The 12,652-nt window shown below is 40.3% G+C and overlaps 2 protein-coding genes across 2 annotated transcripts in view; one reads left to right on the plus strand and one right to left on the minus strand.

Moving 5' to 3' along the window:
* Positions 1 to 12,652, plus strand: part of tmtops2b (teleost multiple tissue opsin 2b) — a 35,639-nt gene that overhangs the window by 19,645 nt on the left and 3,342 nt on the right. The window contains exon 3 of the mRNA XM_031584852.2: positions 6,541 to 6,774. Within this exon, the coding sequence (XP_031440712.1) occupies positions 6,541 to 6,774 (234 nt within the window). The remainder of the gene's footprint in view (positions 1 to 6,540; positions 6,775 to 12,652) is intronic.
* Positions 8,245 to 12,652, minus strand: part of st6gal2a (ST6 beta-galactosamide alpha-2,6-sialyltranferase 2a) — a 46,037-nt gene continuing 41,629 nt past the window's right edge. Inside the window, exon 7 of the mRNA XM_031584848.1 lies at positions 8,245 to 11,702. Coding sequence (XP_031440708.1) covers positions 11,455 to 11,702 — 248 coding nt within the window. The 3' untranslated portion in view covers positions 8,245 to 11,454. The remainder of the gene's footprint in view (positions 11,703 to 12,652) is intronic.

Here is a 12,652-nt window from a genome sequence, read left to right on the forward strand (position 1 = left end):
CATCCAGATACAAATCTATTGCTATTAAAGACATTTTAGAATATGGTAACTGTAATATTAGGACATGCCCCTGAAGTACGTAATTTAGTCTGTTGGCAAGGTTACTATGCAATAAGGATATGCATTTTGGTTAGACTAGCCCTGTAGCCCTTGCTTCAGACTCAGCCCTTATAATTAGACTTCAGACAAGAAGATCTACCCCAATTAGGTTGTTATTGTAACATTCTCACAACAATACACCCTTGGGTTAGATTTTATGACTTAACATTCCTTGCTGAAGAGCATATGTTCCTCTGGTCACACAGGCCATATTAGCACAGTTACCTATTATTTCATGTTCTTTTTCACTTTCTGAACTGTGATTTTAATGCATTCAGTCTCGTTCGAGTGTGCATACCTATGTAAGCCTACACTGATATACGATATTCCTTTTTCATGTAGAAGTAGTATACATGTTGCCAAGTTGCTCTATGTGTACATTAACAAAATAAAAGTGTTGAATATACCACAGGAATGTAACTGGTGGCCAACAGCATTTTAAAATATGCTCACACTGTTTTACTTTTTGCTTTTGATATCTTGTCGGAAAATAGCTTAGAGCCACATGTTTGCTCTGAGGTGTTAAGAATAACAAGTAGCAAACATCCTTATTTACCTGTCTCCTCTGTATGATAAGGAGATGCAATTTATGATGGGGTAGAGTAAGTGAAGTAACATGCTCTAAATGCATAGCTGGAGTATTTCTCTGATGTAGTGGATTATCTTGTGGGACAGGGATCAGTCAACTAAAAGGAACGGTGGACATTAGTCATCGAGGTGCAGAGAGATTTGAAAGAGAAGGGTGTGCATTTGTATTATTTGTAATTCATTTCAGACTATTTCTACAGAAAGACGATTCTACAATGTGTAGTGTGGTCTCATCTGTAACAAAATCCCTTATGGTGCTAGGAGTTGGTATGCACAGTGTGGAGGCATTTTCTTTCGAAAGCTGAACGAAAGGTCTATTTAATTGCTAATGTTTTTAAGAACGATACATGAACATGAAAAAAAAAATCATTATGATACGTGTTTGTGTTGTTTTGACATCTTATTATCCTGCCTATATTCTACCATCACTGATAGAGGAAACTAGTCTGACTGATAAATCTGTTGAATTTATCATTTGTTTTAGGGAACTGGCCTTAGTAAATTATATTAGTTTTTTTAAGTAGGTCGTGTCATGCAAATAGCAATAGTAATAGTGTATGTCTTGCTTAGACATATGCGGACATAAGCTGAAGTTTACTAGATATTATCAGATAGTGGTCTGAATGATATATGAGATGGTGTTTACAAAAAACATGAATCAGCATACGTCACTGAGGTAGTGGAAAATGTTTCTCATAAAGTCTTAAATCTTGATGAAACTCTAAAGAATTATGAGGTTATTAAAGAAACCTGCATTAAATGACCAATTTCATGAAAGAAAGGGAGCCATAAATAAGAGCAGAGCGATAGAGAGAGCAGAATAATGAAGAAAAGCTGAAAGACATGACAGAACCTCCTTTAATTCCTGATTGTTATCACACACACACACACGCACGCACACACACTCACACACGCACGCGAGCGCACTCACACGCACTCACACACACACACGCACACACACAAACACATTCACCAACCGAATACAAATGATCTGGCTCTCACCCCTGGTTCATCCCCCATTCATACCCAAGCGTATGAGGCAACACGTAGGAGACCTTTGGGAGCAGCATCTCCAATGGTGGATGACGTGTTTGTCTACCTGCGTGCCCTTGAATTGGAAGTCATGTGTTGATTTTTTTTATACTAACACTCTGGGTGAAATCACAGGAGGATACTGCAGGACATTAAAACTGCATGCCTTGGATTGCCACTTTGAACGCGTGACTGGATGTACTCTTGGAGCACTTGACTGGCCTATTACACATTCTCGCAGTATCAGAGACGTGCTCCGGAATTTATATTTGACCTGCCTAGTCATTCATGGATGACGACTGAATACGATACACACACAAACTCACCTTCATCACCAACGTGATCTCCAAAACCTGTTCGCACATATGTATACGAAAATCTTGAAGATACAAATTCGTAACAATTCTTACTAAATCAAGTGAAATTTTGGTATGGCATTATTAACCACGCCCATAATACAACGTGAGTCAACGTCTGTCTCCTCCATATTCCGCCATATTGGATTTTTTTATCTCCCATTCAGTTCCATTGTACCAAAATGTTTGTAATAACTTGTGTTCTGCGTCATGAAATGCAGTTTTTCTGTTATATTCTTACAATTTAACATTGATTTCTCGTTAAAAATGCAATCATAACACGTTTATTTTACATCGTTTGACTTCACGAAGTGTGTTTCTTCTGTCTCAGTCATATTGGAGTTTTTGAGTTCCCCATCCACTTGCATTGTATCAAAATGTAGGTAAAAACCTGTGTTCTGCTTCCTGAAATACAGTTTTTCTGTTATATTCTTACAATTTAACATTGATTTCTCGTTAAAAATGCAATCATAACACATTTTACATCATTAGACTTCACGAAGTATGTTTAATCACCATTCACTTTGAATGGGGTGACGTCATCCGTTTTGTTGTACCAAAATATGTGTAATTAATTGTGTTCTGCTTCATGAAATACTGTTTTTCTGTTATATTCTTACAATTTAACATTGATTTCTCGGTAAAAATGCAATCATAACACGTTTATTTGACATCGTTAGACTTCACGAAGCATGTTTAAGATCAGCATTCACCTCCTCATTCACTTTGAATGGGGTGACGTCATCAGTGACCTTCGACCTTTTTCTGCTTAGATTTTTTTTTAAACTTACCGAGAAGTAGACACTGCACACTGTAAACCTCGTTATTGTAACTGAATAATATGTCTTAGGGGATTTGCGAGGTGTATGGGCCCATAGACATATATATATATGTCTATGTATGGGCCAGCTATGTTAGCTGCGTGATTGGTTGTTGACCTGTCAATCTCACTTTAAACGTTTCCGTAACCACCATAGACAGACGCCCCATTGACTTGCTAGCGACGTACACGCGTTTTTACGCCATTTTGTACAGGTAAAGACTGGCCTGTAACAAGGAGAAGGAGGAGGAGCTGTGTGTTTTTCTGAATAAAAAACACTAGCGTTTACATTTCTCACCCGATTTCACTGAGTCCTTTTTATATTCAGAGGTTTATGGTCTACGTGAAGTAGCAGAAAAAGTTTTGTCTCCATGTTACTTAGAATCTCGATAGTAAGCTATAATCGCCATGGATACTGTATAAACATACATGCATGTCTATGATAATCGCTGCTAGACGCTCACTGTTTTTCATTCACTTGGAAATACTGAAAATAAATCTAAACTAGCGAAATAGTGCATTTTTAACTACTATTATTTGACCATCATTGAGGAAAAAATTTAACAAAATCTGCTAATTTTATTATTATGACTATGAGGAATAATAATACACAAGAAGCATGTTACGTGGTCATGTGCACTACTATGTCCTTTTTCGATAGGGTTACAGTTTTTTTTTCGAGAGGTTAGATTTGATATTGATATTGGCTTGATATTGACTTGTGATATTGATATATGCACATAAAAGCATCATCATTTCAACCTCTTCTTCATATGAATGATTCCTTCACTGACCAAGGCTGTTAAACCACTGACTACAATTCAATAAATTTATATAGTGCAAGAACAATACAATTGTCTCCTTAGAGGTGGTAATAGGGGAGGGGAAACAATCAGGAACACGGCAGAAAAAATGGTCAGACCAGGTGAGATCATTGCTGATATTCACCCCCAGGAACCTGAAGCAGCTGAACTTTTCCACTTCAGATCCGTTGATGTGTAGGGGGGTGCATGCTCCACCTCCTGCCGCCTCCTAAAGTCCACAATCATCTCCTTAGTCTTGCTGATGTTAAGAGTGAGGTTACTATCCTGACACCATGTTGTCAGGGTATCAACCTCCCCTCTGTAGGCTGACTCGTCCCTCTCAGTGATGAGGCCCACTTAACGATGAGATTGGAACGGTGCGTTGCCGCACGTGGGAGAGTGCGGTGTGTACGGTGGGGAAGATGGCACCGGTCCAACAGGTCTTCAGACTATGCCATCTTCCCCACCGTACACACCGCACTCTCCCACCTGGACAAAGGGAATACGTATGTGAGGATGCTGTTTATTGACTACAGTTCAGCATTCAGCACCATCATCCCCTCCAGACTCGTCTCCAAGCTCGTGGACCTGGGACTTAACATCTCCCTGTGCAAGTGGATCTTCGACTTCCTGACGGGGAGGCCACAGGTGGTGAGAATCGGTGACCGTACCTCAGCCACAGTGATCACCAACACAGGCACCCCCCAGGGCTGTGTGCTCAGCCCCCTCCTGTTCTCCTTGTTCACACATGATGTTCACACATGACGTGCGGCAACGCACCGTTCCAATCTCATCGTTAAGTGGGCCTCATCACTGAGAGAGAAGTAACATGGAGACAAAACTTTTTCTGCTACTTCACGTAGACCATAAACCTCTGAATATAAAAAGGACTCAGTGAAATCGGGTGAGAAATGTAAACGCTAGTGTTTTTTATTCAGAAAAACACACAGCTCCTCCTCCTTCTCCTTGTTACAGGCCAGTCTTTACCTGTACAAAATGGCGTAAAAACGCGTGTACGTCGCTAGCAAGTCAATGGGGCGTCTGTCTATGGTGGTTACGGAAACGTTTAAAGTGAGATTGACAGGTCAACAACCAATCACGCAGCTAACATAGCTGGCCCATACATAGACATATATATATATGTCTATGGGCCCATACACCTCGCAAATCCCCTAAGACATATTATTCAGTTACAATAACGAGGTTTACAGTGTGCAGTGTCTACTTCTCGGTAAGTTTAAAAAAAAATCTAAGCAGAAAAAGGTCGAAGGTCACTGATGACGTCACCCCATTCAAAGTGAATGAGGAGGTGAATGCTGATCTTAAACATGCTTCGTGAAGTCTAACGATGTCAAATAAACGTGTTATGATTGCATTTTTACCGAGAAATCAATGTTAAATTGTAAGAATATAACAGAAAAACAGTATTTCATGAAGCAGAACACAATTAATTACACATATTTTGGTACAACAAAACGGATGACGTCACCCCATTCAAAGTGAATGGTGATTAAACATACTTCGTGAAGTCTAACGATGTAAAATAAATGTGTTATGATTGCATTTTTAACGAGAAATCAATGTTAAATTGTAAGAATATAACAGAAAAACTGTATTTCAGGAAGCAGAACACAGGTTTTTACCTACATTTTGATACAATGCAAGTGGATGGGGAACTCAAAAACTCCAATATGACTGAGACAGAAGAAACACACTTCGTGAAGTCAAACGATGTAAAATAAACGTGTTATGATTGCATTTTTAACGAGAAATCAATGTTAAATTGTAAGAATATAACAGAAAAACTGCATTTCATGACGCAGAACACAAGTTATTACAAACATTTTGGTACAATGGAACTGAATGGGAGATAAAAAAATCCAATATGGCGGAATATGGAGGAGACAGACGTTGACTCACGTTGTATTATGGGCGTGGTTAATAATGCCATACCAAAATTTCACTTGATTTAGTAAGAATTGTTACGAATTTGTATCTTCAAGATTTTCGTATACATATGTACGACGGCTGATTGAGACCAGGCTGTCATCACACACACACACACACACACACACACACACACACACAAATACATGTGAGTCTTGATGCCGACCAATGATTCACACCTTCACACGCTTGCTGATGCTTTCATGAATCATGTAGACACATAATGATGAAAATCAGGATAACTTTGTATGGGTTTCATTGAAGGGTAGGTGGCATGCTTAAAGTGACACAAAAGCTGGCATACATTGTAACAAGAGGCCCTAATAAACAATGCCACCTTAATCATTAAAGCTCAAGCTTTTCATAGCAAAGTAATATTTAATTAATGTGTCATTAATGATCATTACATTGACACTCCTTCAAAAAAACTGTTCTAATTAATAGTCTATATTGCAAATATGGCACACAATTCATGTATTCTTAATTCAATTCACAGTTCATGTATTACACTGCCAGCATTTGTGTCAGGACAACAGGGAGGCACTGTGATCAGTAGAGATCAGAACTGTACTGTGTTAAGGCCTACTAACCCTCCTGTGATCAAGCATAACCAGGGTGCTCCTGCAATTATGCCTTTTGCCAGACCTGAATTCACACAAACTTGCAAAATGATGTGCTGTATTTTCTATAACTCTTATGTTCTGCAGGAATGTTGTATTTGTGTTGTGTGAGTGCTGCATACCTGCTGTAGACATGAAAAGAGTCTACAGAGAAAAATAAATAGATGAGAGCTTCATACAACGGGGCTATAACTCATGTTGCATGTTCTTTTGTGAAGCTCGTCTCTCACGCTGACATTCATAAAATGTCTTCTCTGACATCTCCTCTTGCTCAGGTGGGGAAAATCCGAAAGAATGCCGCCCGGAAGCGGGAGTACCACGTGCTCTTCCTGGTGTTAACCACGGTGGTGTGCTATATGCTGTGCTGGATGCCCTATGGAGTGGTGGCCATGATGGCTACGTTTGGCCGACCTGGCATCATCACACCCATTGCTAGTGTGGTGCCCTCACTCCTGGCAAAGTCCAGCACCGTTATCAACCCTCTCATCTATATACTCATGAACAAGCAGGTAAGGCCGTACTATTCTGAACTACTCTTGTATACTATTCATACTACTCTGGTAATACAGAGAAATTAGAGGTAGTAGTAGTAATAGTAGTAGTAGTAGTAGTAGTAGTAGTAGTAGTAGTAGTAATATGGATGCTTTGCCAATCATGAACAGGAAACTTTCAAGTTGCACAATGTACAATAAATTGCTAGATGAGTGAGGAGTGGATTTTGGTAGAGGAAACTGATGTTATAAGTATATATTCTGTATAAGTGACATGTTTTGAGTGGATTAACAACAGTCAGCAACAAGGGTATCGTTTTAATCCCTTTGATATAATAATATAACAAAATAAAGATCATAACAAGCATAATACACATTAAAAAGTCTTAATTGGGGCATCATCACACTTCTGAGGCTTACACCCCGTGGATGAAGCAATAGAAAACACTTAGAGTGAGGCGAGAGGACACAGCACGTATTGCTCAACTCAAATCTCACTGGGATTTTCTGTTGAGAGGGTTGTTGGAAAGGCCAAGCAGTCGAGAAGTGTCCCTCTGTCAGACCTAAAAACCTGGTCAGAGTGGCCCCACAGTACGTAGGGGAGGGTGGAGGTTATGGCTGCGGTGCATCCTGTCAGGCCTACAGGGGCCTGCACATTCTCCCCCTGTATCCTCCCACATTCTCTCCATCTATCTTCCCACATTCTCTCCTAATTCATCTTGCCACAACACCAACAAGAGTGTGGACACACTTTTCAACTGCAATTACTGGGCCACATGGAGTATGAATGATGCAAATGTGATGCACTCAGGGCAATTAGGGAGATTTGATTATTGCCTCTCTAAAGCTCTCCCTAGGTGTAGATATGAGAAAGGTGACATCTGGTCTGCCTAATGGCGTGCATGTAGTCTGAATAAAATATGCCATTGAGAAAACCAGAGAGACAGCCAATTCTGTAACTGTGTCTAATCATGCATTTTAATATCAGAAATGGTCATGATTATTGTCAACCTGTTGGAGCAAATTGAAAATGACTGAATAAATGATTACAGATGAATTTTCAGAGGCCTTAGGGGTAAGGTCTATAGTGCCATGGAAAAAAAGCTAAATTCAGCTTTCATAAACTCATGAACATCAAACTCTTCACACAGAATCACCCATTCATTGCACAAACTCTCCCGCTTTAGTGTCCAGTACTTTGCCATCACCCAACAAACGAAAATATAGCTTGGTCCTCGTGACTTAAGAATAGTGAGTTTTTGTACTATCAATATAGGACCCACTTAACAATTAGTCATTAGGCTTGGATTTAGACTTTTTTTTAATAGTCACGGGATAGGATATTACAAAAAAAAAAAATCTTACACCTTCCTGTAGCACATTTAAGAACATTATAACAGATTGCATAATTGTTCACAGACATGGTGCCTAAAACATGGTTATGGTGACTATTCTCGAGGACGGACAGTAAATAATTAAGGAGCCTGCTTTTCAATGTGCAATCCCTTTATTTACATAATATAAAACAACAAACAAATACACAAACATCATCAGGAACGAAGAAAAATCAAAGCCCTGAAAATGATTAATTACAAACTGATTCAAGTCTAACAAAAGAGAAGTTCATCAATCAAACAAAACAACAACATCAACAGAAGATGCCATGGCTTTACAGTGTGGACTGCCTTGTATTTGTTTCATCAACATGTAAGCTCAGGAAAAGAAAGTTTAAGGAAGTTTAAAGAAACTTTAAGGAAAATAATTTTCAAAGGCTAAGTGGTGCTGAGAGAGAGAGAGAGAAAGACAGTGTGAGAGAGAGAGACAGAGAGACCTGTACATAAGATGTAGATACAATGGCCAACATGGGCAGTGACCTTCCACGTGTCACCTCTTCATGAGCTCACAAGTGTTCCACAGCTGGCAGTTGGCCCAAGCCACTACAGTATCACAGCACCTTATTCACTGCAAAACAAAACAGCTGATCAAAATAATCGATTTGGCACAGTATCAGGATTTCATCGCCATCGCTCTGCCTAGAGGCATTGGGTTTGATAAAGTGTGTTTCTGGCTGTATGTCTGGAGCTACATCCCTTGTCCTGTCCAGAAAGGGAAATCTCCAAGGAGATTCGGAGGATCAACTGTTATCCGATCTAGTGCAATGCATCCTGGTTTGATGAAGTCTCGTAGCTGTCCTGTGCTACAATCGGTTTTGAAAATGCGGCAAACCCAACAGCAGTTTACCCGGTGTCAGTTGAGTCCGAATGTGGCAAACAGATAGAAAAAAATTAGACCCAGGACCCAGTGTGAAGACACAGCTGATAATAAAACGCATGAGGCACTGTAAGGCACAGTGCTACCCTAGTTGGGTAATGGTTCTGTGGAAGCCGTGATGTGGATTCTATGCCTTGTCTGGCCACTTTAAGGTTTGTCATGTGAAAGTACTTCTACAATAAGATTATGTTTCCACACAGCAAGAACACTGATCGAGAAGTTACTTTAAACCCCCTTCCTAACAATTGCATGCTCTCTGCATTATACTATGATTATGAATTCAATGAATTTCATTTTTTTCTTTTCTTCTTTTTTTTCCTTCTTTTCTTACAAAACGTTGTTTTATCCATCACAACAATGCTATTAACATTAATGGGAGAAAAAAAACCCAGCAATTTAATTGGTAACTTCTTAAGTCTCAAAACACACATCCAAATTTGTATTACCTACAAAACAGTTTGGAGTACATCTTTAAGAGATCTCTTATCTGAACTTTCACTTATGCTAAACTTCCTAAATCTGAGTTAATGACTGGGTTCTGTAAGGTGATCATTGCTGAAATTTGTATAAAAAGCCTATGTATGCGGTTACAGGTATTTGCTACTAAGTTACAATTAGCAGTCTACGAAAATGTCAGTAAGTGATATACAGGACTTTCTGTAATGACTTTGCATTGTTTTCACGGGACACCAATTTCGACATCAACCCCTCTTGCGTGTCCCCTCTGGCGTGTCCCCTCTCAGCGGTAGCTGCATAGCAGCGGAGGTTTAGGTGTCACGCAGCAGCTCCAAACCGTTTCAATCATTTCATTCAATCAAAACAAAATTTCACTGAAGTGCACATGACCATTGTATTGTAATGTAAAACGTGTCTCATTTTTAAAAAAACAAACAAACAAACCAAAAACATAACTACATTAGTAAAGCTGGTGTCGGTGCCTTCTCACTGAACACACCTGATCCAACCTCAGGTGGAAAACGCCATGTGGCACAGGCACTGGTTCGGCCAGGGCACATAGGAAGGCTGAAGATTTCTCTACTGTTTTTATTGTCAGCCCCACCTCTTCTTTTTTCAAAAAGGGGTGATTGTGAGGAAAAGGGGGAAGAAAACATCTGGCACGTCATAATCAAGGTTGAGCTGTGCTGTGATTTGTACACCTGAGTGAAGGCTTACAAGAACTGTTATATACATCTGCAATACAAAAAAAATCCACTTGATCCCCCCCTCCTATCTCCAAACACCTACAAACAAATACAGCTTTCCTCAGAGGCAGACACTTCACAGTACACTGATAACACTTCAGGTGGATGGGTAGACTTAAGCTTTACACTATTTTTTAAAAATATTTACATCACTCATGGAGGACATTCAGTGAAAGAGAATCCTATCGTTCCAATTGCAATTTTCAATATAACAAGACATACAATTGCTTGTGAGCCTTCATAACATATTAGCAAAGTTCACAAAACCTTGTTTTAAGTCAACAGAGGAACCTGTCTTGATTGATTTTTAGGACAGGGTTGTGGTCACCAAAGTCTCGAGACGTTTCACCCTTGCTCTCACACACACATATGTGTCTCTCTAAATTGACTAGACTACAATTCACACAAAGCGCTATCTTAACCAGCTGGAAGATGGCCAGCTGCACTTTCAAACCAAGGCGGCCATAATTCACTCTGACCCTTCTGCAAGTCAGTGAGCTATCAGACATGGAGATTGTGCATGTATTTTAAAAGACACAGCCTATGTGGCAGGTACAACAAAAGATGAAATGTATCAGGCTGCAGTCTTATGTAAGACTTTGTTAGGAGGCCTCTGGCAAGTTCCATATTTTTTGCTCAAAGCATTGTGTAGTGTGTGTGTGTGTGTGTGTGTGTGTTGCTGAGACATTCAGTTTGAAATACCACAAATGCCCATCCCTGGCACACCGTGGTAACCAGACTCTATTTGAGGACAGGTCTGAGCAACAATATCAGACTTATCAGCTGTGGTATGCTGCCTTTGGTCATCACAAACCCTTAATCCGTTCAATCTCACAGGACACAGACACAACAGCAAAACACCAAATTAAGGAACAAAACACTTGCTTAACCACAACTCTATTGCTAACCTAAAATGAAAGTTTCACTTCCCCTTCCCTGATCAGTTCAGTAGATGTAACCAGTAAGGAAAAAATTACTACCTACGTCCTTCATGTGGAAGCAGACCATTCCATTTCTCTCTGCCTTTCAAGTCAGCGGATGTCATAGTCCCTGTCATTAGCCTAATCTCTGTCTCGAAGAGTCCCTCCACTTCTTGTGGTCGGGTATTGCACCTCATTTAAAACATCTCTCTATTCCTTGTGTCTGGCAGAGAGGGATGGCGTTTAAAAAAAAAAAAAATTAAAAAAAGAAAGATTTGACCAGGAAGCATACAAAGCCAAAGAGTTCAGGGGTCACACTGGACGGTGCTGAATCCGGGGAGTGTGACCTTGCCCTTTGTCCTGAGGTCGCGTGCGGGGCCGGTGTTGATGCGCTGCACCAGCATCTTCTCGTAGAGCAGTGGGTGGTAGGCGCCGAGCGTGCAGGCGGCATCGAAGTAGCGCTCGTGGTAGTGGCACAGGTCCGTCTGGCGCACCGATGGGATGTACTCATACACATGGACCTCCTCACACAGCGCCATCATCACGAGGATGCCTGCATTACAAACAAACAAACAAACAAACACAGACTTAGTTCTCAGCAATCATACGTACCCTTTTATACACTGACACTTCGATTCAGACAAACGCAAGGTTGATGTTGTTAGCCTTCATAGTTATACACAATTCAATAAAGCCATTTTTCAATGGTTATGGAATTATTGCAGAATTGTAATTGAAAAGGCTGACAAATCCCATGAATGTCAAGATCTTGACACTAACATGAATAATCCGGAACTAGTAAGAACATTGACATCACCGCCATTGAATCTGACAAGACACCATTTAATTGCTGTCTAGTCTCTGTGACAGTCTGGTGGATGTGGGCCCTGACACATTGTGTTCTTTCGGATGAACTATACAAATACTGCCCATTCACCCACACCCACACAGCAGCATGATTTGTTAGAAGGGTTTTGACGGAGGCTGGCAAGGCAGTGAAAGGAAGTAATCGAGAGCAGCAACTGTGCACAGATGAGATTTCGGAGGAAAATCACACCCAAACCACTCTTGAGCCTGAGCACACAAAGACAGATGGATGTAGTGATAAAGGGATCAAGACGACCCTGATTCACATGCCTTCTTCTGGTCCCCTGTGACACAAGTCTGAGAGATCAAGGCAACCCATAGTCCTAATATTTGGTTGGGCTGTCTTCAACTACCCCCACACCAGACTATAATAAGAAGACAACAGATTTGGCATCTTATAAGTATTCAAAGTTCTCCATTCTTAATTGTCTGAGTCGGCAGGAGAGCAAAATAAACAGCTCTATTGATATTCCCCCATACAGACCAGAGAGTTGAAAGAATCCCACATGTGTTGTGTAAACCAATTACTTTATTTCCTGTTGACTCTCTTCATCCCCGTTCCTTCCTCCTTTCTTCTCCCTCCCTCTCCATTTTATCCCCATACTTTCAACTTAACTCGTGTTCTCTCCATCTGTT

Source organism: Clupea harengus, chromosome 2 (assembly GCF_900700415.2).
Source record: "Clupea harengus chromosome 2, Ch_v2.0.2, whole genome shotgun sequence".
Taxonomy (NCBI): Eukaryota; Metazoa; Chordata; class Actinopteri; order Clupeiformes; family Clupeidae; genus Clupea; species Clupea harengus.